Raw genomic sequence first — 27,220 nt, 5'->3', positions numbered from 1 at the left:
CTGTAGTAATGGAGACAAATCCAAGACTAGTCTTAGGCTAGCTGGGACAAGTATCAAGACTAGGCATGGCAGCACATTCATACAGCGATAACTCAAAGTGCTTTACATAATGACGTCTGAAAAATACAATTAAGAGAAATAAAAGTGCATAAAAGACACAGATAGGAAGAATAAGAGTGTAACAGTTTAGTGTAAATTCAATTAAAAGGCAGTCATGAAAGTATCATGACCTGTTACTGAAAAAAGAAAACATTTAACAATAGATGTTTTTTCTGTTTATTTAAAGGTACAGTATGATTAGAAAATAAAAAGGAACAGTGAAAATACACACCCATACATTATATTCATATCACCATCACAATACACCTTCTAGAAAAATAACAAATCACACACACATTTTTTCATGTACGATCAGTTCTAAAAAAACAGTACAAAGAATTTAACGGAAATCTGGAATGAACAGACATAGAGACACAATACACAGGGGAGAAGTAAGAGAGGCGGGCCATCCTCTGACCGAAGTATGGTCTCATACAGCAAAATGCCTGCGGTGCATAAATATCTAAAAAGATCTGTGAGGGTTTTGTCGAGTTTTAATACAGTCTATAGTCGTACAATTTGTGCGTACGGATCACATGACATGACATTTATTAACGATAATTAAAACTATTTGTTTGAAAAGTATTCGTCATGCGTAAGTCAACAGAAACAAACCCAAGTTAAGTCTTAAGTCAGTCAAAAACAAATCCAAGTCACAAGTCAGGTAAGACAAGTCCAAGTCAAGTGTCAAGTCAGCAGAGAAAAGTTTCGAGACAAGTCCTGAATCAGTCAAGAAAAGTATAAGTCATGCGCAATTCAAGAGAGACAAATTCCAGTTAAGTCTTAAATCAGTCAAAACAAATCCAAGTCACAAGTCAGGTAAGACAAGTTCAAGTCAAGTCCCGAGTCAGCGGAGAAAAGTGAAGACAAGTCAAAAGACAAGTCCTGAATCAGTCAAGAAAAGTATAAGTCATGCGTAAGTCAACAGAAACAAACCCAAGTTAAGTCTTAAGTCAGTCAAAAACAAATCCAAGTCACAAGTCAGGTAAGACAAGTTCAAGTCAAGTCCCAAGTCAGCAGAGAAAAGTGAAGACAAGTCAAAAGACAAGTCCAGAATCAGTCAAGAAAAGTATAAGTCATGTGTAAGTCAACAGAGACTAGTCTAAGTTAAGTCTTAAGTGAGTCAAAACAAATCCAAGTCACAAGTCAGGTAAGACAAGTTCAACTCAAGTCAGCAGAGAAAAGTTTCGAGACAAGTCCAAGTTTAGTCTCAATTCAGCAAAGACAAGTTTCAAGACAAATCTTGAATCAGTCAAGAAAAGTATAAGAAATGCGCAAGTCAACAGAGACAAGTCCAAGTTAAGTTTTAAGTCAGTCAAAACAAATCCAAGTAATAAGTCAGGTAAGACAAGTCCAAGTCAAGTGTCAAGTCAGCAGAGAAAAGTTTCAACATAGGTCATAAATCAGTCAAGAAAAATATGAGTCATGTGTAAGTCAACAGAGTCGAAGTTAAGTCTTAAGTCAGTCAAAAATTTCCAGACAAGTCCAGAATCAGTCAAGGAAAGTACAAGTCATGTGCAAGTCAACAGACAAGTCCAAGTTAAGTCTTACAATTTGTGCGTACGGATCACAAGACACGTAAATTATTTTTACAGTAATTCAAGATATTTGTTTGTTGACATAAAAAGGCATTTGAAAACATGTATTTGCAGAACACGAACACGAGGGACCTGTTTGTGTGACTAATCCGTATAACAAAATCTTTGTAAAACCAGTGCTACAGTTGCAAAGCTGCTAACCCAACACTCTTATAAATAGCTTGTATTTATATAAAGCTACACACGAGCTAGCTTAGTTTACTTTAGTTAAGTGCGTGTGTGGAAGACGCGTTTTCTACTGCAGGTATTTGTAGTTTCTATGTGCCCATATTTGTATTATTTCTTCGAAATTAATTAGCTGATGATAACTAGGTCATCACTTTTTATCCATAAAGGATGGTTATGTTCCATAATTGTCTTATAGTCAACAAATCCCATGTGCAGGGCCGAATCAGCAGCAATCCACTAACAAATATTGTATGTCTTTGTGCCATACAGCTCTATTGTTGTCACAACAATATCGAACATGTGATGCAGGTAAACAGTTTAACATTTCAAGCCTCAACAGCAGTGTTTCATTTTCATTCACTTCAGATACATATTGATAAACCTGTTACCAATAATCATCAGTACCAATACCTGTCATTTTTTTAATACTCTAAGCTTCTTTTGACATTTTTGATTGAAGCTTCAAATGATTGGTATCGCGATATTTTTGTGTGGCGATATATCGTCACACAGTGCTAAGTATTTATTTTCTTAATATATAAATTATGTGTGCCTCCCTTTGTGTCCAGCAGGTGGGAGAGAAGACAGTTTTTGACCATTTATTTTCAAGGCTAAACACCAACAGATATGAACTGAAGCTGAATATTTCATTAGATTAAAACATGTTGGGGAGTTATTGGAAATGTTTGGATTATGAGTCTGAAATAATCCTACGCAGTCACCAGTAGAATCTAATTCTACTGTTAGTATAATGTAATAACATTATTGTAGCCTAATCTGGATCTGCAGGTGTGCAGCGTTCGAATGTCAACGTTATGAATAAAGCTTCGAACTATTCGGCAAAGCCCTGAGTGCAATACACGATCTACGCAATTATAAATATAAAAATATCTTTTTGGCTGGTGTCAGCTATAACACAGTAGTAGCAGTGCTATTAAGGCAACATTCCTTATGTCTCTGTACATAAAGTCTAAGGCAACACCAACATTTGTAACATCGTACATACGTACAGTATATATCAGTTCTTTTAAAGATGAACTCATCTTTTTTTTTTCACACTATAAAGACTAAAGTGAAACAAGACGTTCATACGTGTGAACCTTTGAAGAACTGTCTCCCATCTGTGCCGCTCTTTTTGCTCCTTGATTTGCATATACATCAAATTTTCTGTCGTTCATTCTTAGTGCTCTCATCAGGGGTTTTTCGGTCACACAAAAATATTCGTACAGCTACAAGTGTTTCAGTCTGTGTAGACAAAGCTACAGCCGCTGTGCTCACTCACCTATCGTCTAATCAATATGTTATTGTGTCCTCTCCATCGGAGCTGGAGTCCCCGAATTGAGGAGAGTCTGAGTTGTTTCTGCTGGGCTGTTATCGCTGACCTCCTCCTCCTCCTCCTCTTCTTGCTGCTTGGAGCGCCTCCTGTAGGCCAATTTGAAAATTCCAGCAAAGAGGAAGATGCCAGAAATGACAGCAAAGTAGCCGCCGTAGATGAGGAACTGCAGGAGGAAACAAATCAACGATCAATAATAAATAATAATACTAAAAATAATCAAATACACTGCAGGAGTGGGACAGTGTGTGTCACAGAGCTCGATGTTCCTCCTCACCTGAGCGAAGACATCAAGGCTGAGGCCGGCTGAATCCACCACCACCACAGTGAGGAGGGTCTGCAGCAGCAGGGCGATGAAGGTGTTCACTCCAAATACCAAGGCGTAGCGCTGCATGTTGAGACTGGCTGCGATCTGATATCTGAAGGGTCAGGGAGCAGACATCAGAAAATATATGAGGAGGGTCAAGGTCTGCAGCACAGTGTAAATGAAGGGCTGTTACACACACTGGTGGCCAAAATATTACATCTGAAATACGACACACTGGTAGAACTTGACTGACATCCAAACCCACCCCGACTAAAGGAGAAACAGAGGGTTGAGAGCCAGAACGAAAGAAAAACAGACCCAGCAGCTATTTGTTTAAGCTCGTGCTGGTCTTTGTTGGGGTTTGATTCAACAGTGTTCCCACACTTTTCAATCCAGATCGTATTCAAACACCAGAAGAGGAATGTGGCTCTAACTGAGGACCTCATGGCTCATGTTTAGACATTAGAATCAATGGTTGTTGCAATCTTGTTTCCCCTTTCCCTCTTCCTTTTTCTTTTTAAAGTTGTCTGAGATCATTGACAAACAAATGTTATAAAGCTTATTCCGTCCTAAATATATCCTGAAGCATTGCCAGTCTGTCCATCACTTCTGTAATTGACAGAAACTGTTTAAAAAAACGTTACAGCGGTCACTCTGCAGTTACACCTCCAAAACACTAGTCTGCGGTGGAGGTTTCTGTCAAGTGCTGTTAAGTTTAGTTGATTCAAAACACACTCAAACACACATTAAACATGGCTTAATAGAGACAATTTCAAACACAAGACAACACTTGTCTTTATCTGGAAACATTTTCCCCACAAATACAACATGCTAACATTATTAGCACAAGCCTATGGAATTTTATATTGTATAAATTAGCCCAGCAGCTAGCAGACTTTTCCTCTTCTCATACAAAACCAGGGACAACTGCAACACGTGACAAAGGTAACGCACACAATTTAGCTCCATTACAACTCACAAAGTTCACCGACATACCAACTGTCCTGTACTAAACACGTTTGCCAAACAAATACAACATGCTAATGTTATTAGCACAAGCCTATGGCATTTTACATTGTATCAATTTGCCTAGCGACGACCTCTGCTCATACAGTATGAAGCCAGACAGGAGGTCTGCGTCATCGGGACACATAGTTACAATTCTGGGGAGGTACACGTACGCGTATGGCGAAGGCTCTACCTCAATGCACTATTAAATTCTCCATTTTTTGCATTTGGAGTCAAATTGCGTACTCCTGTTAGTGCACTTCAATGTACGTACTTCTTGTGTGGTGCACTAATTTCAACAGCAGTGACTTGTTTTAACCGCCTCTTCTTTGTCGCCTTCTTTTTAAACGGCAAATTGCAAAGGGCGGTGGAGCATTCTCGCCAACATTTGACTGTTATCGTCACCCACCCCCATTAAATTGGCCTGCCGTAGCTAGGAGCAAGTTGGCTAGCTAGCGAATGCTAACACTAACTAGCAAGATAATGTTAGCATTCGCATTATTGTTCACAGTAGAAGCCATTACAGACCCAACAAACAATATCGACAGCTTCTATCTGACAACATTATTGGTCCCTAGTGTAAAAAATGTGTAACTAACATGAAAATTGCAAACGTGCAGTGGAGCATTATCGCCAACACTTGACCGCTATCTTCACCCACACATAAACCAAATTTAGGCCACAACGTCAGCAATGATTAAAGTGCTGTAGCTAGCAGCAAGTTAGCTAGCTCGCAAATGCTAACGTTAACTAGCACGCTAACGTTAGCATTCGCATTATTTTTCGCAGTACAAGCCATTACAGACCGAACAAACATTACCGACAGCTTCTAGTCGACAACACCATTTAATACTTAGCACGCTTGTGTTTAGTACACAATTTGAGACACGCTGAATAAGCTAGTGAGACTTAAGACCAGCCATTACTGTTGAGGTTCAAAATTTAGAGGAAAAGGCACCACAGATGTACAAAGCAAACTTCAGTTGACAAAATGTTAAAACACTTTTTTATTTGGTGTATTAGCCACACAAGTTTGCATTTGGAGACTGTAAGTCTCACTTTAGGCCTACACAAAAATGACAAAAGCATTCATGCTCCTTCCTGCACGATACTTTTAAATAACCTGCAGTGTGTGACACGCCATTATTTTTATAAATCTTACAGTGTGTGCGTTTTTGAAATGAGCGAGAGAAGAATAACTGTGAAGTTTCCTCTTCTGTGCAGGATGCAACCCTACTTTAAAATCAGTCAGGATTTTGAAACTGTAGACTGAGCCTGGCCTAACTCGAGCCATCTTGATGTGCACTAGTCTTTCACTGGTCCACCAAACACGAGCAGCGCCGAGAGAAAGCAGAAAGCCAAAAGCCAAACTTCATATAACCAAGATAAACCACATTTGCCTCAAGTCTGACATTGTACTTACGTAGCCACGGTGATGAGCAGCATGTATGTGGCTCTGAAGAGAACGTATGAGCTGTAACACACCCATATGTTCTTCATTGTGTCCATGACAAACACACACGCAGCCATCAGTAGGGAAAAGAGAAACAGAGCCAGCTCCCCCCACACTGCCCAGCACACAGGCAGGTAACCCACCAGCAGCGCTGCCAGGGCCCCTGAGGATCAGCACAACACAGACACACAAGCGCATCACTAAATTAAAAAAAAAATAAATAAATAAATTTTACATCTAAAACAAAAGGCCACAGATTATTTTAAACCTGACAGTGGCACCCCTTACCTAGCAGTGTGGACAGTGTCTCTACATAGCCGTTGTAGATTTCATAGTCCCGCGATGGACGAACGTTCTCCCATAGGGCTTGGGCGTAGTTGATGACCTGGAAGTAGCCGCAGGTGGCCAGAGCCCACCACAGCGACCAGGCCAGGAGGGACTGACATCTGTAGCACTTCAGGAAGTCATCAAGCAGTATCTTTAACACCTCCACAACACCACTGCTATGCTTTCCTGTGTCAGAGGTGCTGGGTATCTGCATGGAGAATGAAGGAGTGACTGAATGTATCTCTTTATACAAATATACTTATTCACATTTTAACAGATGAATTCCTATCAGGTGTGTCCTGAACACTCACTGTAGGGGCGTCCTGGCTGTTTGGAGGCAACCTGGCCGTTGAATCTTCAGCCTTCTCCAACAGCGCTGAGCTGCTGCGTGGCCTCTCCTCCACTGCTTCTGCACTCTTATGGAAGAACAAGCTCCTCTTGGGCATGGGTAGAAACCAGGGTGCAACGAAGGCCACAGCGGCTGATGACAGCGTGATAATGACGAGGTGGACCAGCTGAGCTTTGGCCAAAGAAAGCAGGAGCTGTCCCATCAGAGATCCAGCAGCTGATCCAAACAGAGTGATGCTGCGGCAGTAACCTGTCACTCTCTGGTAGTGTGCCGGCTCCACCACGCTGTAGATGTAGGAGTAGTAGGCCACCTCCGAGGCTGTGGCCAGCCCGAAGAAAAACTCCAGGAGCTGCATGGCCACCATGCCCTGTGTCTTCAGCAGCATAACATAGGTCACTACTAAACTGGTGGCCTGCAAGAGCAATACAGGCTTATAGCGGAGGTAGTCAGTGATCAGGAAGACGGGGAAGAGCAAGGCCAGATAGGAATATGTCCAGACTGGATAGATTTCATTAACAACCTGCAGATAAGAGATAACATTTACAGAAATAAGATTTCATTCCAGAAGATCTAAACAATCAGCACAGTTTCAAGGTGGACATCCAAGATGAGTGTCACCAATTCAGTATCTGACCAAATGTCTCCACTTCTGTTCCTGAGTTACAGCTTGAGCTTGAGTTTTTGCACAACATTGTGATGTCACAGTGAAGTTGACCTTTGACCTATTGGATATAAAATATCATCACTTCATCAGTTCATCCTATTAAGACATTTGTGTAAAATTTTGTCACAATTAGTGTATGAACTCTTGAGTTATGGTCAAATATAGGTTTTGCCGTGTCACAGTGACCTTGACCTTTGAGCACCGACATCTAATCACTTCATTCTTGAGTACAAGTAATCATTTGTGTCAAATTTGAGGAAATCCCCTAAGGCGTTGTCACATTCATGAGAATGTGACAGATGTGAGGTTACAGTGACCTTGACCACCTAAATCTAATCAATTCATCCTTGAGTCTAAGTGGATGTTTGTGCCAAATTTAAAGCAAATCCCTCAAGGCCTTCTTGCTATCATGAGAATGAAACGAACGCAAGGACACAGTAACCTTGACCACCCACATCTAATCACTTCATCCTTGAGTCTAAGTGGATGTTTTTGCCAAATTTGAAGCAAACCCTTCAAGGTCTTCTTGCATTCATGGGAACGAGACAGATGTGAGATCACAGATTGCTTTGACCTTAGACTAAGAAAATCTAATCATTTGAGTCCAACTGAATGTTTGTGGCAAATTAGAAGAAATCCCCTCAAGGCCTTCTCACATTTATGAGAATGAAACAGACGTGAGGACACAGTGACCCCTGACCTTGAATTTTTGGACGTTTGCGGGGCTCTAAATGACAAGACAGCTAATTTCCACGTTCTCCCGTGTAAGAACGTGCTGACATTTATTTGTCATTTCCCTGAGCAGCGAAGAACTGGATCACATGCACATCTATACATTCTTGTTTGAAAGTCATATGTATAGATGCACAACCTCCATGACCCAAGCACATTTCCCTGTGGCACAACATAAATGCATGTGGCAATGGACATCCTGACAAATTCCCAGTAATAGAACTCAAACCATTTCAGTGTAACAGAGTCAAAGCTGAGTAACTGTAGTTTCTAAAGTGTTTAGAACAGGATCAGAGGCCATTTTCTAAGTGAAGACATAATGCACTGACTTCCTGTCTATTTGTAGATGATGTAATATCTTCAGCCAGTTATGGCATTTCCTAAAACTGCTCTGACTGGCAGTGAGGCCTTAAAATAGTCTGCTTCTGAAGCATTTTCCAATACTTTAGATATAAACCAATGTCATTCAGGGCAAAGAAAGATTTATCACTGCTTCCTGGTGAAAGATTTTTGTAGGCCAGCTTAGATCTTGATGGAGGTAATTATTTCAGGATTAACCAGAATATTTTCCAGTTTTTCCTGAGGGATAATCCTGTCAGGGGCAAGTGTGTTTGAGTTTGTCGTTGGGGCTATTCTGACTAAACAACAGGACTGAGCCATTAGAACACATCCAGATGTATTATTAAGCAACCCTTAACACATCAAGATTGTCACATCACATTAAGCGAGCCTGAGAACGACCCAGTGCGTGGAAACCATGATAAATCCCATGTACATGCTAACTGACATGTTGACGAGAGACAGCAGTACAAAGGCAGACCAAAATGATGAGGAAACACGCAAAGCGTGAGGAATGTGTGTCAATGCACACCAGCTCTGGCACAAACAGCTACTGTAGAGGTGTACCAAGAAACAAGAAATTCCACCTCATGGTTGTATGCCTCCATTAACGTCAAGTGCAGTTACAGTTTACATCCATGATTAGACCCATAAGTAGCCATGACAGAGTTTGAGAGTTGGTCGGATACTGAATTGAAAACAGCAGAATGATCAGACAGGTAAAGTGAATAACCTTGATTATTTTGTTCTAATACATTGTTCTGCTGGGAAACCTTTGGTTCTGGCATTCATGCGGATATCACCTGACATGTCCTATCCACTCAAACACCTTTGCAGGACAAACACAAAGACCTCAAAGTGTCAGCCTGGCCTCCAAAGTCCCCAGATCCCAATGTGAATGAGCATCTGTGGCACGTGCCATTAACCCACCTCACAACCCACTGGACTAAATGGATCTGCTGGTGCCAGACACAGCAGGACACTCTGTGTCAAGGGTCAAGTCCGATCCAAGGAGGCCCCACCTTGGATTAGGGGTACATCTGGGGTACCGGCACATCACAAGAATCCTTGAGCAGGTTGGGACCTGGGAAATTTAGAAGCCAGGTTGACACCTTGAGCTTTTTGTCACGCTCCAAAGGACATTTCCACACAGTTTCTGCAGTGTGGCTTTTTTTGTGCTGGGGGGGCCACTGCCAATGGGGAGTACTGCTGCCATGACGAGGGGTTGGTCTGCAACGGTGTTTGAGAGGGTGGAACACGTCAGGTGGTATCCACATGCCAGAGCCAAAGGTTTCCCAGCAGAACAATCGAAGTTACTCACTTCACCTGTCAGTGGTTTAATGTTTTGCCTGATCCGTGGATATGAGAGTATACCCACTTCCTCCTCTGCAAACTGAACATCTACCTTGCAGCACACCCACCAGGTTTTTCAAAGTAAGACTTGTGACTATTGTAATCAAAACTAAAAACTTCTTGCCTCTCATCGCTTTAACACAAGAAGTGATGCAAGCTCCTGTAAGCAGCCGCTCAGTCAGTAGCCCTTAGCCCTGCGTGCTAACTCACCTGAGTCTCCGTCAGGTTCTTGTCCGGTCCCATCAGGTAGGCGGTGAGGAAAGGCTCCGACGGCCGCAAGTTGGAGAAGAAGCCGCTCACACAGAGGAGGAGAGTGGGGTCGAGTAGAGACATGTTGAACCCGCAGGCATGACCTCCACACGTTGCTTTCTGATAGCGAAATGCTTCTTCTCTGGTGCTGCCTATGCTGATATCTGGGGTGTTAAGACTCAGATACACTACTGCCCCCAGGTGGTCAGAATGTGGAACAGCAGCAGAGGAGTGGGAACTTGTTTTACCTTGATGGCGGAGATGGTGTGTGGTTTATGCACCTCAGTTTATGTATATACTGCCTTGGAACCAGGCGGATCTGAGAGCTATGGCCTTCATAATCCACAACCTTGACTCTTTTGATGATATTATAGATTGTTGATGGTGAAATCCCTAAATTCTTTGCAATGGGTCATAGAGAAAGGTCGTTCTCAAACTGCTTGCCTGCACAGTTTTTCAAAAAGCGACATCCTTTCTTGTGAGCCTTTTGAAGATGATGAAGACAGTAAAGTGTTTGACACTGACTGTACCCATGGATGTGTGCCCAGAATCAAGCCAAATAAACTGACCCGATTGCCACTGCCATCACTGGGCTGTTGTCAAGAACGACCTGGCCCAGCATCGTCCCAAACTCGGCACGTTGGAAGAAATAAGTCAGTGAGTCAGTTGGTAATGAAGCCAAGAATCAGCCAAATTAACTGGCCGGATTCTGGCTGCGGACACTGCCTTCACCAGGAGGCTTAACTTTGACAGTTGCTGCTTTCAAGAGCTGTGGGAAGGTAGAATACTTTTCACTGAAACCCATATGATGCGAGAAGCATCTGGCCCCCGACCCAACAAACACACAAAAACCATTCTGTTTGCAATATTTGGGAAACTCTTTATTGATTAATGTACATTACTTTAAAATGTTCAAGTGTTACCACTGAGCAAGTCACATTAGGAGACCGGACCAACAGGCAGTAAGCGCCAACAGATGAATATTTGATCCAACCAAGCCAGAGCAAAGAAAGTAGAGATCACTGAAGCGCGTAATTCATTTATTTCTGTAAGTACTGTCAGACACGTTAGTGTAATGAGCCCAATATAGTTCATAAGTCACAATATCATCAACAAAAAAGACCAGAAACTGAAGAAGTTATTGAAACACACAGAGAGGCTTTGTGAGAACGCTAGATAGAGCCGACCTTCACGTAGCTCCGAGACACAATAGGTACTGATACTGATGCATCATTGTAGAAGCAGGACGAACTGAAGAAGTCTCAAGGTTTTGACACAAGCTGCAGAGGAGGGAATATAAACATATGAGCCAACCAGAAGAACCATGGCTGAGTGTAAAGGCCTGGCCATCGACACATTCAGAGAATGAAGTATTAAGACAAACTGGCATAAAGAGCTGATTTACAATGACGGGAGCGAGCCGAGCCTTCTGCAACGTGAGAATGGAGACAGTAGTAAGCACTGCAGAGAGGCATGGGGTACTGTTACAGTCAAGAAGCTTCTATCAATGCTGCTGTCAGGTACAGAGACATTTGAAATATTTTCTTCTGGGTATTATTTGTGGGGTAGCTGTACGAGAAGTGGATGGACATAATCAGATGTCTGAAGGCAGTGACGGGCTATGGACTGTTTTTGTTCTGTCTCACTGTTCTCTCAGGCAGCTCTGATAAACCATCTCATTTTTAATGACCCAAGAAGCTGACCGGGGTGACTTTATTTTCTGAAGACGGACGTTCGAAGCAGCGAAGCAGTGTGGAATGGGGTGCGGTTTAGTAACAGCATCACAATCCTCTTAACAAGAACCTTGTGCGAGCTTACCACATTGTGGTCACAACGTTAAACCTGTCGAGAAACATCAGAGGTACAGTCCGAAGTTTGGGACAAAGCCTTGTCTGCAGTCTTACCCAGAGTCAGATGAGAAGATGGAGTTCAGTATCTGTGTGTCCAGTGCAGAAGTCTGTCCAGCATGTGGTTAGCCTAGCTTAGCGCAAAAACACCATTCGACATTGCTGTTAGCTTGCAAGCTAGTTACAAATATATCCAAGTGTGATTTTATACTTCTAGTTTTCCACAGGTAAAATAAAAAGACTTCTCATGCTATTGCTAGGCTAAGGACAGGTAGACAGGACACGTTTGTATCGGCGCTGGACGCACCCCAGATGTAACCTCGACACAGAGACAGAAGAGCTGATCGTTCCCATGTACAGATGTGGCGTTAGCGGAGGCAGATTTATGAAGCTACATGGTGAAGTGTCTCGTGTAGTCGTATTCTATTGTGGGAATGACAGCCTGGACAAACTTGAGGAAAATCAGAAGATACCTGGAAGATTCCGTTGAGGAAAAAAGCATGGAGGCAAGGGCAAAACAGCTTTGTCAAAGAAGCAGACATGTCATCAGTTATTAGCGTGAAAGGATACATATGCACTCCAAGCTCTCCTCCGCCCTCTGCCACAGTCTCAATGATCTTTTTCATCACCTCAGCATGTCTGAAAGTAAAAGTTGGATCAGCCAAAGCTTCATTTTGAACAGTCAGTCACACTATCAAAGATTCCTGTACTCATATTCAAAGACATCACTACAGACAGTTTCAAACTCAACATGGGTCCGAGGGTGAGTTTCTCCCCGTTAGTTCCTCACCTGCAGGGATGGACAGAGCACATGGCAGGTGGAGGAAGGTGGGGGTGGTTCTCGATGGTGACCGTCTTCTTGACATGGTCCTGGCTGATGTCCTCGTACATCTGTTCTACAGTCAGCGGTTGCCTGTCCTGGGAGACACCACAGCAGCCTGATGAGCTTCCTAAATGATCTAAACACTTTCTGATACTATTCCAGCCTTCTTAAGAATAAACAGAGGTGTCTTATTTAGTCACATTGTGCCCAGGTACATACTTCATCATATCCAAACAGCCAGAGTCGCGGGGTCTGGTAGTATTTATCGTATGTGATGCACAGGTCGTATGTTCTAGTCTGAAGGATGGCGTCTTCACTGCCAGGTTCTGCTTTGGCTTTGGTTTCAACCATTTTACTGGTGTCCAGGGTCGCCTAGACACAGGAGACAAGTGTGAGGTGGTAGCTAGACTGATGATAATCAGCGTTAGATCGAACAATGAATGCTGCGACACTTTAAGACGTCTACCTCGTCTGTTTCCAACAGTCCACTTTCCTCGTACTCTGAAAAGACAGCATGAAGGACAACATGAGGTACAGGTCGCCTGAAAAACAAAATGGCTGCTTCATTATTGGGACGATACGAGTACCTTCCATATCTGCTGCTTCTCCATCTTCATCATCTTCGTCATCATCATCATCACAGCATGCTGCAGATTTGGCATTCATATTCTTGTCCTGCAGAGAGTCGCATTAAAAGGGCGCATTTGCAACTGCACACCTTCACAGTAAGTCCTAAAGTGTCACAACATTAAAAGACTAAACTAAATGGCTGAAAAAAGAAATGCCTAGTATTGACGAATGGACTGACTTGGTTTATAATATCTATGTAATGGAGGGACTGACAGGAAGGAAATCTTTACTGAGAACTGGACAAAATGGGTGGTATGTGTGTCAAACATTAGACCTGACTTTGTCTGATAAGTATTAGAAACACTGTGTTGTGCATCAATATGTATGTCCTGTTTCAACATTCTCAATTCTAATTTATTCCTTATCCTTATGTTAGGATTTTTATTTATGTTACGTCTTGTATAATTATTATTATTATTAATTTATCCCCCCTTTTTTATTTTTTGTTATTTAATTTTATTTAACAAATTGTTTTTTTTATTTATTTATCAATTTTTTTATTTTTTATTTTGTCAATTATTTATTTTATTTGATTTTATTTATTTATAAGTGCTTTTTATTTTTATTTTAATCTATTTTATTTTATTTTTCAATTGTTTATTTTATTTTTATTTTATTTATTTATCAAATTGTTTTATTTTTATTTTATTTTTTCATCAATTTGTTTTTATTTCATCTTATTTTATTTATTTATCTAATTTATTTTTATTTAATTTATTTATCAAATTGTTTTATTCTTTTTTTATTTTATTTCTATCTTATTTATTTATCAAATTGTTTTATTTATTTATTTATTTTTAATTTTTTAAATTTTATTTCATTATTATTTTATTGTTCCTTTTTGCTCAAGGTCTTCATGCTCAGTTGGTTCTGGATTTTGTTTCCTTATGTGTATACTGCTTTTAAAAACCAGTAAGAAGAGAATTACAAAAACAAAAGACTAAACACCATTTCAAAAGGTCTTTTAACCGATAAATAACACGTCCAGTTATTGCTGAAGAAGGTCATGGAGTACAGCTGAAAGCTCCAGGACTAGCACATTTAGAATTAGCCTACCTTGTTATTGTCCAGTGAAATTTCTCGTACAGCATCTGTGACTCCTAACACACCTGCTGAAACACAGCCGTGTCAGGAAATGTCCTTCAACATTATTTAATACCTTTTAATCTGATTTCATAAGATCTGGGATTGAATCTGTAAAATCTAACTGATTTCCAGTTCTGAGTGAGACGGTGTCCTACTTGAGTTGTGGTAAGTGTCCACCCAGCCTCCGTCTCCATCGTCCTCCTCTATGATGGCTTCCAGCTCATCTGAATACTCCATCTGTTTACAGCGCTTGTAACAAGGAACTGCAAGAGACACGAATCAACACACAGAGAGGTGTGTGTCTTACGAAACAGAAACTGAGGATCTGTTGCACAGCTGCAAAGTATGAAGCAGGACAGAGAGTGAGAGCAGGAAGAGATTACTGCTTCCTGAAATACTGGCTCGCTCTCAATTGTCTATTGTCTATGTAATCTACTTGTGTGTTCATAAAAGACAAACAACAGCAACAACCCCAACACCTAGTTCTTATTAGTCCACACTGTAATTTAAAGATGCTTCCCTTTTATGTGCAGCCTGTAAAAATAAATCAAGTCAAACTCAGGGAAAATTCAGAGTTGCTTCACTTCACTTTTCAATTCATGAGGAACTGGAGAGAGTTGTTTAAGTAACACATACAAACTGTTGACGTGACAGAGTGAGTGGAAGTTAAAATACAGTTAAGAACAAAACTCAAACATTACATGAACATTATTGAAGCAGAACTATTTGCACACGTGTATGAGGAGTTGTGTGTCTGTATCTCAATCCGTGTGTGTGTAATCAGATGTGTAAACGTGTGAAAGAGTCTCTTAATGTGTACTCAGGCCTGCAAGTGTACTGAGATTCTGAACATGTGCACATAAATCACTGCATGCATAGATAAATCTGTGAATGCGTACATAGATATAAATGTCTGCGAAGCCTAAGTATGAGCTGGAAATACAGACATTAATTACAACTCAGGCCGTGTTTCTTTTGCTTCCAGAACCACTCTGAAATAAAGACTTCTCAGCCGTTAATATCTATATATACATTCATAGATTTGTCTACACATTTACACATCTCTTTGCATTTGATTATCTGAATACAGATTTCGATCGATTCACCTCTTACCATTGCGTGTCAGGAGAAACTGTTTATCCGGGGGCAAATATGGCTTCACCTTGACTTCTTCCCCGGTGGCCCTGAGAGGAGAAAGAACCACAGACATACACAGATATTATTTGCACTTACTTTAAACACAACCTCCTTCTCCTAAAGCCGAACACAAGCCGAATTACTGTAATGTCTTTCATCCCACTTGGTATCAGGGGAGAAAATGTTCTAATAGGCAAAAGGAAAAATAATCAATGAGTGGCCGAGGTTAAGAGGGGTGTGTATGTGTCACCAAAATGTTCCTATAATAATACCCACACAGTGCCTGAGTTTGGTATCAAAAATATATATTTCTAAATATATGATTGACCGAAAAGAATTTGCCACAGCCAGCAGACACAGTAGGGACGTAATGTGATGCCACTTGAGTTTCTTTATGTCGGAATTTTGCACTTCATTGTGAAATTCAACATGAAGAACAGGGAAGTGAGCGTAGAGTCCGATCATGACCAACCAAAGGTCGTATATTACTCTGAAGCCTTTTTATAATTTCACAAAGTCATACAGGTGATGCCAGGAATGTTATAGCGCCAACAGTAACCACAGTATTAACATTATTACCATACATTATACTTATATAGCGCTTTTCAAGGCACTCAAAGACGCTTTAAAAATTCAGGAACACAAAAGGGGGAGTCTCGGATGGGTTTGGGGAATGAGTTCCAGAGGGTGGGAGCAGCGATGGAGAAGGCCCTGTCCCCCCCAGGATGTGTGCTTGGTCCGGGAGGGAGGGGACAGGAGGTCTGGTGTGGGTGGGAGTGTGATGATAGAGGAGCACAGACAGGTAGGGTGAGGATTTTGATGTGGTTACGGGTGCGAGAGCGCAGCTGAGCAGCAGAGCTCTGGATACACTGGAGCTAACTGAGGGTTTTTGAAGATGAGCCACAGAGTAGATGGGAGGTGATGAAGGCGTGGATGAGGGTTTCTGCAGCTGAGGAGGAGGAGAGGGATGGACGGAGGCAGGCGGTGTTCTTGTGGTGAAAGTGATGTGTTTAATGGGACGCCGAGATTTCAGATGTGAGGGGAGGTGGATACTGTGGAGACGTCCATGTTGAGGGTGGACACTCACCATTTCCATGTGGGGCAGTGGTGAACCAAGTGATCTCCAGCTGCAACAAACTAAAATACAAGAAGACAGGATTGAGTGTGATGCTTCTACACATAGACTGTGTTGTTGTGAGTGAATATCAGACTGTAGATGGGCTTTAAACAAGTGTGTCCTCACCTCTTCTGGTGTTATGACTCCAGTCTCTTTGAATTTCGATTCCTATGATTAAAAACACACATAACATTAGCCTGCAGCTGTAAACAGGGGTGGCACGCATTTACAGTAACTATATTAGCTTGTATTAGTGCCTTAAATAAGATTAAAAATCAATAATGAATCATGTGTTAGCTGCTGGATATCTCTGATAAGCTGTAATGTGTGTAGCCACCACTTATCAACAAGCTAGCTCCTGCAACGTTCATGTAAGTTTACCTTTAACACCGGGGTGAGAAACTCAGCCACGCCGAGCGCCGTCCCTTTAACGGTGTTTATAACGTTCTGCATCTTGTAAATTTATATCCCGATAAAACGCGAGGTTCTCCGAGAAAAACCGTCCTGTGAAATGCCTTATTATTTTGACATAGCTGCTCAAGCAGGGTGCCAGCAAGAGCGAGTCACATGATACGTCGGAACGCTTCCGGGGTCGGACTCTCGCGAGAAGTGGCGGTGACAGCAGCAGCGGCGGCGGTTGGCGGATAGTAGGTGGCGGTAATGCGCCTTAAAGCTGGTTATCACCCGTTTTAAAACGAAAAGAAGAAGATGTTAAATGTGGTTTGTAGCTGTAGCCACATTAGCTAACATTTCACACTGTTACTGTTTTAATGTGTGAGCCCAGTGTGAGTCAAGCTAGGCTAAAGCTAAAGCTAAGCTAGCAGTGCGGATGCTGCTGCTATGTGGTGCTCAGTGAGGTCGGTGTTACGCAGGGCAAAGGTCCTGAACGCAGCTCAGTCAGTCACCGCTGTCAAACCCAGAGCTAATGGATCCTGTAGCAGGGTGTCAGGGAAGAAGTGGGTGAGACCCAGCGGGTTTGACACGGGTGTAAAGACGTACAACAGCCTGACCAAACAGAAGGAGCCTCTCATCTTGGCGAGAGAGGGAGTAGCCACCTGGTAGGACATTATTATATCATCAGTATGCACAATTATGCTTAATAACCTCACTAATATTAACATGTGTTGCATTACAGGTATAGCTGTGGACCCACTGTGTACGACCACGCCCACCTGGGTCATGCATGGTAATGCTATATGATGTTATATATGTGTTATACACAAGCCAAATGTGTAATTATGTGTAAGAGCTAAAAGCCTTTGCATCTGTCTCAGCTCTTACGTCAGGTTTGACATCCTGCAGAGGGTCTTGTCCAGGCTGTTTGGAGTCACCGTCATCCACGCCATGGTCATCACAGACATCGATGACAAAATCATCAAAAGAAGCTGGGAGGTAACGTCGCAAAAGTCTGTTCACATCTGATTCTTTTTGTTTTAAAGGCGTACTTATTCAGATAATGCTTTGTTGCAGGAAAACGTCTCCCCGACAGTTATATCCACAACATATGAGGAGGAGTTCAAGAGGGATATGCTGTCGTTAAAGGTGTGTGATTGGGTCAGAGCCAATGTATTTTAAAGGAGCAGTGTGTAAGATTTAGGGGATTTAGTGGCATCTAGTGGTGAGGATTGCAAATTGCAGCCAGCTGAAACTTCTCCTGATTAGAATTCCTCCAATGTTAAGTCTGATTTATGGTCCCGCGTTAAATCAACAATGTTGCTATGTCGTAGGGTACGTGGCTATGCAGAAGGCTCGCCGTAGCCCCCGGCGTAGCCTGATGTGCACCTCCCCAAAAATGTAGCTACACGTCTAGGCGACGCAGACCCAGCGCAGCGTATTTCCAGATTGGGCCATCCCCGCCATCTTTAAACATCTTCTGTTGCGATGTAGATGTTGCAGTATTAAGGCCCATTTATGCTCAACGTTCAATACGGATAAGGAGCTGTCTGTCCGTGCTCCGCGTTCATTTCTCTGTGACCAGAAAAGCCGGAAGCTAAACAAAGAATCAACTAGAGACGACGATAAAAATTCAGGAAAGGAACACAGCGTCCTACCGCTCTGGCGGTGAATCGCACTGCGACAAAATGGAGTGACAGAGAAGTTCGAACGGTTCACGATGTAAGTACGTCGTAGGTATGCTCCAGGACCATAAATCAGGCTTTAATTGCTCAGGAGGTTTTCACCAGGAGCCAAATTATCCGCAGAGGTCTCTTCATTTAGAAACACTGATTAAATCGAACTGTGAATTGCTTATCTATAAACTTTATATCCTGTGCTTGTTTTTGAGGTGACTCCTCCTGCAGCGTACATAAGAGTCACTGAGAATGTGCATCACATCGTCGCGTTTATTGAGAGGATCATCAAGAATGGACACGCTTATGCCACAAAAGAAGGTGAGAACTTTAAGACTTATTATATATAATAATGGCTGTATCCACATAGTACCTGTGTCAACGTAAGTGAAATGCCTCGGTTGCAGGTGATGTGTTTTTCGACATCCAGTCCATTGGTGATCGTTATGGAAAGTTTGTTGGAGCTGTGGATTCTCAGGGAGAAGCTGGTGAGTGTTTCCGTCTGCTTCAGTCAGTCTGTCATTTTGTGATATTAGGTCTCAGGTACACATACCTGTATCTGGCAATACATAAAGTATAGGTGTGACTGCTTCCCCCATATTTAAAGGAAATTCAGAAAATTACATCACTTCATTGTAAAACAGCCTTTAAAACCAGAAAGACATTTACAGTTAGACCTGTCACATTACACACATTACTTTTGGTGTATATAGTACAGGATTAATTGCAGTAAATAATAGTATTGCCATTTCAGCATAATAATGCAAGTGTACCTTTTAAAAGAGGGATGAACTTTTAAATCTTCAGAATATTCTGACATTGGAATTGAAATGTGAAAGAAAAAAAAATCCTATATCAATAAAATAAAACGGAAATAAATGTATGTGAAGAGGAGCTGAGCCCTGCCCAGAGCCAGAAAGCAGACGAGAGGAGAAAAGTGTTTTAACCTTTTTTTTTTCTTTTTGTCCGTTCATTTGGTTTAGGTGCTGTAAAAAAAATAAAAATAAAAAAAAAGCTTAAAAAAAACTACGAAAAAAATGATTTAAATGTTTTAAAAAACGCATAGGTGCTGTGAAAAAGCGTTGCCCAAGTGTTGTGATGGTCAGGAAAACCCTGCTGTTTATTCTGGCATCATGTTGGTGAATTCCTCATGGATACAAACATGCATGTAAACACAGCAGGCGTTATATGGAGCTGACCTTAATTATTTTTGCTGACCTGGATAAGACGATAAGGTAAAATTCACAACAGGCCTAATTACGATATTATAGTATCCTACATCTAAGACAATACTCAGTCTCATATCACGATATCAATATAACGTCCAGTCCTATGGCGAGACTCCTCTTCACGAGTTCTGCCAAAGTTTCAGTCTGCCATTAAAAGTCCACCCACACACACTGTGATAACTGCCACTGCTTGTTTTGTATTAGTCACAATATATGTTTTACTAACGGACAACGACCTGCATGGTTCTCCAGGCAGCGCAAATAAACGAGACGTGAGAGACTTTGCTCTTTGGAAGCCGTCAAAACCTCAGGAGCCGTACTGGGAGTCTCCGTGGGGCCGAGGACGACCTGGCTGGCACATTGAATGCTCCACCATCTCTAGGTTCGGATTTATTTCGTCATATAGCTAAATAGAGCTAAATATGCTTGTCAGACTCAGTTCATAGTGTTGTGGTTTCAGCTCAGTGTTCGGGAGTCAGCTGGATATCCACTCCGGAGGAATCGACCTGGCGTTTCCTCACCATGAGAATGAGGTGGCTCAGAGTGAAGCCTATCACCAGTGTGACCAGTGGGCAAACTACTTCCTCCACTCAGGTAGACCCTAAGTCCTACACTGGTTTTGCTTCCTGTTCCAGTTCCTTAAAACGTCTCAGGACACATTCACTGAGTGGCTGTTCTTGGTTCCAGGGCACTTACACCTTAAAGGCAGCGCAGAGAAAATGTCTAAATCTTTGAAGAACTACGTCACCATCAAGGTAAGGTCAGCGTCACTGAGTCAGTCCCTCTATTTCCCACGTTGTATTTCGCAGTTTGTTAATAAATTATTCTTTCTTTTGTCCTCCATCAGGATTTCCTGCAGTCGTACTCTGCCAACGAATTCCGGATGTTCTGTCTTTTAAGCAAATACAGATCAGGTGGGATCTGAATTTGTTTCACATTCATTACAGCAACATGTTTCGTCATCAATATAGACTGAACATGGGTGATTTGTCGCGGTGTCTCCACAGCTATCGACTACAGTGACAACAGCATGCTGGAGGCTCGGACCTCTCTGGGAACCGTCTCCACCTTCGTCCATGACGCCCAGGCCTACATGAAGGGTCAGCTGCAGTGTTCACCTGTACAGGAAGCCGTTCTCTGGGAGAGGTAGGCACTTCCTCTCCAGTTTGATCAGTCCTCATTAGGTGTATTTGTATCTCATAGTCTCTGTGCTATGTTTCAGGTTGGCTGAGACTAAATCCAGTGTGGTGAAAGCACTGGCAGATGACTTCGATACCCCGAGAGCTGTCGGCGCTGTGATGAATCTGGTTTACCAGGGAAACTGCCAACTCCAGCCTGTTTCTCAGGTAACACACTGTGCCTGGCTGGACGTCTGACCCTCCTGGAGTTCTGCTGTAATTTCAACGCACTGGCAGGAAGCTAAAACACTGAATCCTGACTGAACTGATGTGTGTTTGTGTGTTGTGTCCAGTCTGAAGGAGCGGCTCGGAGCCCTGCGGTGTTTGGAGCAATGGTCAGCTACATCAGAGACGTATTGGATGTGTTTGGTATCGACCTGCTGCACAGTAAGGTCAGAGCTCAGGGATATTTATTTAACTTCTTGAGATTCTTGACTGGCAACAGAACAGTGTTTGTGGGATCGAGTCAGAAGTATCAAAATGGCTATCAGAAATGATTAATACCTATTAATACAATTATTTGTGTGAGAGAGAAAGAGACAAAACTGTGTGTGACACAAAGGCTGTCTGGCCTACAAACAAAATGGCTGACAACCAGAAACTACAAGATGGCTTCAGACCAGAAGAGGTTTTACCTGAAGCCAACTGACCAATAACCTCCACTTGGACTCAACGAGGAACTAATGAGAATTTAATGGTCAAAGGTCAAGGTCACTGTGACCTCAAATGTATCTTTCTTGTAAGTGTAATATCTCAAGAATACCTTAAGGTTTTTTTTTTTATTTGGTACAAACGTCCACTTGGACTTAAGAATGAACTGATTAGATTTTAGTGGCCAAAGGTCAAGGTCACTGTGACCTCAAATGTCTCATTCTTGTGAGTTTAATATCTCAAGAAAATCTAAGGTGGTTTTTTTGTTTTGTTTTGTTTTGTTTTTTTTGATTTGGCACAAACATCCACTTGGACTGAAGAATGAACTTATTAGATTTTTGTGGCCAAAGGTCAAGGTCACTGTGACCTCAAATGTCTCATTCTTGTGAGTGTAATATCTCAAGAATACCTTAAGGGATTTTCAAAAAAAAAAATAAAAAAAAAAATGGCACAAACCTCCACTTGGACTGAAGAATTAACTGATTAGATTTTAGTGGCCAAAGGTCAAGGTCACTGTGACCTCAAAGGTCTCATTCTTGTTAGTGTAATATCTCAAGAATACCTTCAGGGATTTTTTTTTCAATTTGGCAAACGTCCACTTGCACTCAAGAATGAACTGATTAGATTTTAGTGGGCAAAGGTCAAGGTCACTGTGACCTCAAATGTCTCATTCTTGTGAGTGTAATATCTCAAGAATACCTTAAGGGATTTTTTTTCAATTTGGCACAAACGTCCACTTGGAGTCAAGAATGAACTGATTAGATTTTAGTGGCCAAAGGTCAAGGTCACTGTGACCTTGCATTCATCTCATTCTTGTGTGATGTCTCAAGAACTTCTTGAGGAAATATCCCCTACTTTAGCACAAACGTCCACTTTGACTCGAGAATGAACTGATTAGAATTGAGTAGTTTAAAGTCTAAGGTCAAGGTCACTGTGATCTCACAAAACTGGTCTCTTTTAACTTAATGTTAGTGAATGGGCTCCATTTTTTAGGCCACGTCCAAAACGCCACCAGACTTCTTCTTAAATGTTTGTTTCTCCTCACCTGCGCAGGAGGCTGACATGGCCAGCGGTCATGGAAGTCTGGAGGGTGTCGTGGAGCAGCTGACTCGCTTCAGGAGTGAAGTCAGAGCGTTTGCACTCACTCGTCAGGATGGTCCGACCAAAAAACCTGGACTCTACCCTGAGAGAATCCCTCTCCTCAAAGCCTGTGACGACCTCAGAGATAACCTGGCACCCTTGGGTGTGCTGATAAAAGTATGTTAGGATGAAACTGATATTTTACACAGTTTGAGGTCTGATATCAAATACTAGTTTCCAGGGAGATTGGAATGTTGTATTTTTCTTGTGTTTCAGGACAGAGGCGCCACCTCCACATGGGAGCTGAGTCAGGGGAAACAAAGCCAGAGAGTCCAGGATAAAGACCAGCAGACACCCAGCTGAAACACACCTCTGACAAGGACTCTTTATTTTCGGCTCGTGGACTCAATTGAACTTCAACTGAAAGACTTTATGAAAACAAGAGACCAAACCATGTAAAGCTAACATGCCTGATGTGCCTGTCAGCAGTGTGTGAACTCTGATTCATTGCTCGTAATTCAGCTGGAAGTTTTAAATCTTGACATTAGGTGATAGTTTCTGTCTGATAGATCTGTTATCTTACAGCTCAGTGATACAAACACTCAGAGAGCCTGTGTGGCGGACGTACCGCCACGTGAACCTGCCTGTCTGCTGCTCTTTGACGGTGAAACAGAACAATGTGCACTTTAAATGACCAGAGCTGGAGATTGTCATGAATTAACTCATCACTGTGGTCCTGACAAGTCTCCTGTTGGCGCCACCAATTTGTGTGTATGAATTAAAACCTCACACCTAATTCATATATTGCTGTCATGGTCAGCTGTTTGACGATGAAGAAAGAATGAGTGCAGTGGAGTTCAGGGTGGAATCAAGGAACCAATCAGAGCTGAGGAAAGGAAGCGATTTTTAATTTTTTTGCTATGCTTAATCAGTTTTTCATGGGCTTGTTAATTTAATGTCACACATTTTAGGTGAGTCAATCAGACGTCCTGATCTGTATGAAGTCTGACACCTACTGGTGAATAAAGGCTACTGCGCCGGGATGCAGATCATAACACCACCTGGCATCAGTCCAGTCTGTGCTTTACACCAGCAGGGGGTGTAGTCTATCGTCCAGGTGTCCTGCAGCAGAGCGGCGTCCATCACGCCGTGCTGCGGCTCTCGGGCATCAGGTTGATGAGAGAGTTACTGGCCTGAGCGAGCTCCGTGATGGACACTCTGCCTCTCTGTCTCATGAAGTTAGCAACTGAGTCCAGCTCCTCAGGGGTGATGGAGATGAATTTCCCTCTGTCGTCGATCACACCTGCACAGAACACAGCAAGGTCTCAGGCTCCAGACATGGAAGGAGTGGCGATTAAGAGCCACACCTGCCCTGGTCACACTCACCTGTGAGGGAGCCTTCAGCCAACAGGTCCTGCAGTCTGCTGATAGCGTCCTGTGTCCTCATCCCAAAATGCGAAGCCAGGTCCTCCAGGAGCACCACCTTAGAGCTCTGCGGGACAGAGGAGACACTGTGAGACAGACCAGACTCAGATACATCGGTGTGAAGAGTGTGAGGAGTGTGTCAGCGCTCACCTCGATGTACTGGATGAAATCCTGCAGCAGGTTGCGCGACTGAGAAACAAGAACAAACTCGTTTAAAATATATTCAAGACAAAAGAAATGTTAAAACGAGCTCAGCAGACATGTGACCTGGTCCTCTGTGAGCTGCTCCTCTTCTCCCTGGTCCTCTACGGTGAATGAGGCTTTGAGTCGCAAGTACTCCTCCTCCTCCCGTCTCTCCTGCTCCTCTTTAGCCCGGCGCTCGTCCTCCTCCTGAACAAACACCGGCACAGTGTCAGCATCTCCTCCGTATGAACACACAGTGAGGAAAGAGCTGGTGATAGCACCGAGAGTGCGACCTGTTTCTTCTCCAGCTGTCGTTCTCTCTCGTCCTCCTGACGCCTCTCCTGCTCTCGGAGCTCCTGCATCCTCTTCCTCTCCTCCCTCTCCTCCATCTCTGCCTGGAGACACAAAACAATGAAGACAAGACGACACAACAGACAACACTTTCCCAGTGCGACTACACACTCACAACCAGCTTTGAGTTAGTGCGCTGTGAGCCCTCACCTCTCTCTGGGCTTTCTTGGCCTGTTTCTCCTCCAGCTTCTTCTGCTTCTTGGTTCCGACTTTAGCGTGCGTCTGGAAGCTCTGCTGCTCCACGTCTTCGTCCTCTCTACGCTCCTCGTCTGAAATGCACAGCACACTTGTTGCATGTTCTTCTACCCCAGCATTAACAGCTATATTATAAATATAAACAATTATAACTGACAGTGTTTACCTTGCTCCACAGCGTCTCTCTGGGGTTGTCTATTAGCCATCACCGAGGCCAGGTTCCTCCTCCTGCGAGGCATACCGGCTCCCCGCTCCTCAGCTGCCCGCTGAGGGGGCCCCGCTGCCCGGATAACATCCCTGCGCTGCTCCTCATCAGCTGGAGAGGGCACACGACAAGACACAATACTGTCAATGCAACACACACATGTTAAGACTTTAAAATTGTATCGATTTTCCCCCACCCTCAGGAGGGACCTGTGTTTTTATGAGCTTAAGGGACTGTCACACAACTTTAAATGGTTTTATTTGGTATTTATGTAACCAGTGACTCTGATAAATAACGTACAGTCCCTTATTTACATACTTAAAATGCTTTTTAAAAAGCAAACTGTCTTTTACAATTGATTTTACACATGTAAAACACTGACAACACAGACAGCGACGCTGAATATCACCAAGACATTCAATAACTAGTATGTCCCACTGCAGCCTCCGTAGTTCATCACGAACTATAAACTGACGTTGCCTAAAAACGCCGACAAAAACAAACTCCAAACTCACTACTACGAATATATTTTCATCTTAACTGTTCCTTCTCACTACAGAAATATTAACGACAACGTCAAACATATTACACAGTGTCTAAACCGTTAACTCACGAGCCTTCTGTCAACTCAACAGCTGGTTGTAGCCGCTATGCTAACAGTTAGCATTAGCGCGTTAGCTTACCTTCCTGCGTTCTCCCGCGCACCTTCAACGCAAACACAATGAGGACAATGAGGATAGCAGCTGCTATCAGATACAGCGCTATGTCCATGGCTGCTCTTTAAATAGAATTTCACTAAATATATATAACTGTCCACGTCAGCTTGAGTCGTCAGCTCATTACTACAGTGTGGACTACGGAGGCCTGTCACTCTTCTTCTGCTGTGGGTTTAATTGCACAGCGCCACCTGCTGTATCGGAGGATTTGTAGTTCCTGTAATAGCGAGGCATGACCCGCCCCCTTCTCCTTATGATTGGCTGTTGGTTGCGTTTGTTGGTTGGATTGGCCAATCAGACGCAGAGTACGGCAGAGTAGGGCGGGACATGCCTTTTCCATAGCAAATCCTACTCCCACTTCATCAAAATCGTTTTCCCAAGAATATATATTGAATATATTATTTGGTAATACATACAATTGTTACAATATTATTTACCAAATAATTCCTTTGCCAAAACCTCATATCCACAAATCCATTTAATAACTCTAAACTCTTATTTTTGACTTTTGATAAAGAAACCAAACAATAAATAAAAAGTATTTTCTCTTCCAACAACAAGAAGGCTGTTAAGAATTAGTGCACCTCCTTTAATTTGTATGAATGAATACTATTTCCTGGCTTTGTATATGTACACTATCACCTGGCATCTCATCTTACTATATAATGACGAAAACTCTGTCTGTGTGTGTGTGTGTTCCACGTTTTCCTCCTCACTGACTTGGTCAATCCATGTGAAATTTGGCACAGTGGTAGAGGGTCATGGGAGGATGCCAGTGAAGCAATATTACATCAATTGGCCAAAGGGGGGCGCTATAGCAACCGATTGACATTGCAAACTTTGAATGGGCATATCTCATGCCCCGTATGTCGTAGAGACATGAAACTTTGCACAGAGATGCCTCTCCTCATGAGGAACACATTTGCCTCAAGAACCCATAACTTCCGCTTATATAGATTTTCCGCCATTTTGAATTTTTTGAAAAACACTTCAAATGGATCTCTTCCCAGGAAGTTTGAGCGATCTGCATGAAACTGGGTGAACATAATCTAGGGACCAATATCTAAAGTTCCCTCTTGGCAAAAGTTGGAAAACTTCCTAAAACTGAGCTTCTAGAGAGCTCATTTCTTATCTAGGCCTAACCGCCATATGGATTTTTACTAAACTTGGTAGATATGTAGAACAGGACGCCTCAAGGTGACTGGAGAAATTTAACTCTAACTGGCAACTGGGTGGCGCTATAACAACAGAAAAATGCTTACAAATGGCTAAAATGCGGCCGATCGCTGTGGCTCCCCCTGTGGACCAATGTTGTTTTA

At 42.6% G+C, this 27,220-nt stretch overlaps 4 protein-coding genes across 4 annotated transcripts; 1 reads left to right on the top strand and 3 right to left on the bottom strand.

Moving 5' to 3' along the window:
• Nucleotides 1-264: 264 nt before the first annotated feature.
• Nucleotides 265-10,118, bottom strand: slc19a2 (solute carrier family 19 member 2). The gene is made up of 6 exons (XM_049570412.1): nucleotides 9,941-10,118; nucleotides 6,605-7,162; nucleotides 6,255-6,501; nucleotides 5,937-6,129; nucleotides 3,476-3,617; nucleotides 265-3,364 (listed from the first exon to the last, which is right to left on the bottom strand). The coding sequence occupies exons 1-6, from the start codon at nucleotides 10,061-10,063 to the stop codon at nucleotides 3,167-3,169; spliced, it is 1,461 nt and encodes a 486-aa protein (XP_049426369.1). The 5' UTR covers nucleotides 10,064-10,118; the 3' UTR covers nucleotides 265-3,166.
• Nucleotides 10,119-10,833: 715 nt separating this feature from the next.
• Nucleotides 10,834-17,204, bottom strand: atg3 (autophagy related 3). The gene is made up of 12 exons (XM_049569793.1): nucleotides 17,001-17,204; nucleotides 16,746-16,787; nucleotides 16,590-16,639; nucleotides 15,479-15,549; nucleotides 14,521-14,628; nucleotides 14,336-14,388; nucleotides 13,237-13,324; nucleotides 13,116-13,150; nucleotides 12,869-13,021; nucleotides 12,617-12,744; nucleotides 12,397-12,465; nucleotides 10,834-12,299 (listed from the first exon to the last, which is right to left on the bottom strand). Exons 1-12 carry the CDS (start codon nucleotides 17,070-17,072, stop codon nucleotides 12,218-12,220), a joined length of 951 nt encoding a protein of 316 aa, XP_049425750.1. The 5' UTR covers nucleotides 17,073-17,204; the 3' UTR covers nucleotides 10,834-12,217.
• A 51-nt stretch (nucleotides 17,205-17,255) lies between these two features.
• Nucleotides 17,256-23,626, top strand: cars2 (cysteinyl-tRNA synthetase 2, mitochondrial). The gene is made up of 15 exons (XM_049569792.1): nucleotides 17,256-17,677; nucleotides 17,755-17,805; nucleotides 17,894-18,011; nucleotides 18,090-18,161; nucleotides 18,904-19,009; nucleotides 19,096-19,176; nucleotides 20,170-20,299; nucleotides 20,378-20,511; nucleotides 20,605-20,672; nucleotides 20,765-20,831; nucleotides 20,925-21,063; nucleotides 21,140-21,263; nucleotides 21,389-21,487; nucleotides 22,800-23,003; nucleotides 23,103-23,626. The coding sequence occupies exons 1-15, from the start codon at nucleotides 17,460-17,462 to the stop codon at nucleotides 23,187-23,189; spliced, it is 1,698 nt and encodes a 565-aa protein (XP_049425749.1). The 5' UTR covers nucleotides 17,256-17,459; the 3' UTR covers nucleotides 23,190-23,626.
• Nucleotides 23,627-23,713: 87 nt separating this feature from the next.
• On the bottom strand, nucleotides 23,714-26,086 carry LOC125884693 (DDRGK domain-containing protein 1-like). The gene is made up of 8 exons (XM_049569794.1): nucleotides 25,869-26,086; nucleotides 25,147-25,296; nucleotides 24,936-25,054; nucleotides 24,728-24,829; nucleotides 24,519-24,641; nucleotides 24,402-24,440; nucleotides 24,213-24,318; nucleotides 23,714-24,129 (listed from the first exon to the last, which is right to left on the bottom strand). The coding sequence occupies exons 1-8, from the start codon at nucleotides 25,954-25,956 to the stop codon at nucleotides 23,969-23,971; spliced, it is 888 nt and encodes a 295-aa protein (XP_049425751.1). The 5' UTR covers nucleotides 25,957-26,086; the 3' UTR covers nucleotides 23,714-23,968.
• Nucleotides 26,087-27,220: the final 1,134 nt, after the last annotated feature.

The sequence above is a fragment of the Epinephelus fuscoguttatus genome, linkage group LG24 (assembly GCF_011397635.1).
Source record: "Epinephelus fuscoguttatus linkage group LG24, E.fuscoguttatus.final_Chr_v1".
Taxonomy (NCBI): domain Eukaryota; kingdom Metazoa; phylum Chordata; class Actinopteri; order Perciformes; family Serranidae; genus Epinephelus; species Epinephelus fuscoguttatus.
Note: the sequence above shows the minus strand (reverse complement) of the source record. Positions and strands in the feature narration are given on the sequence as shown.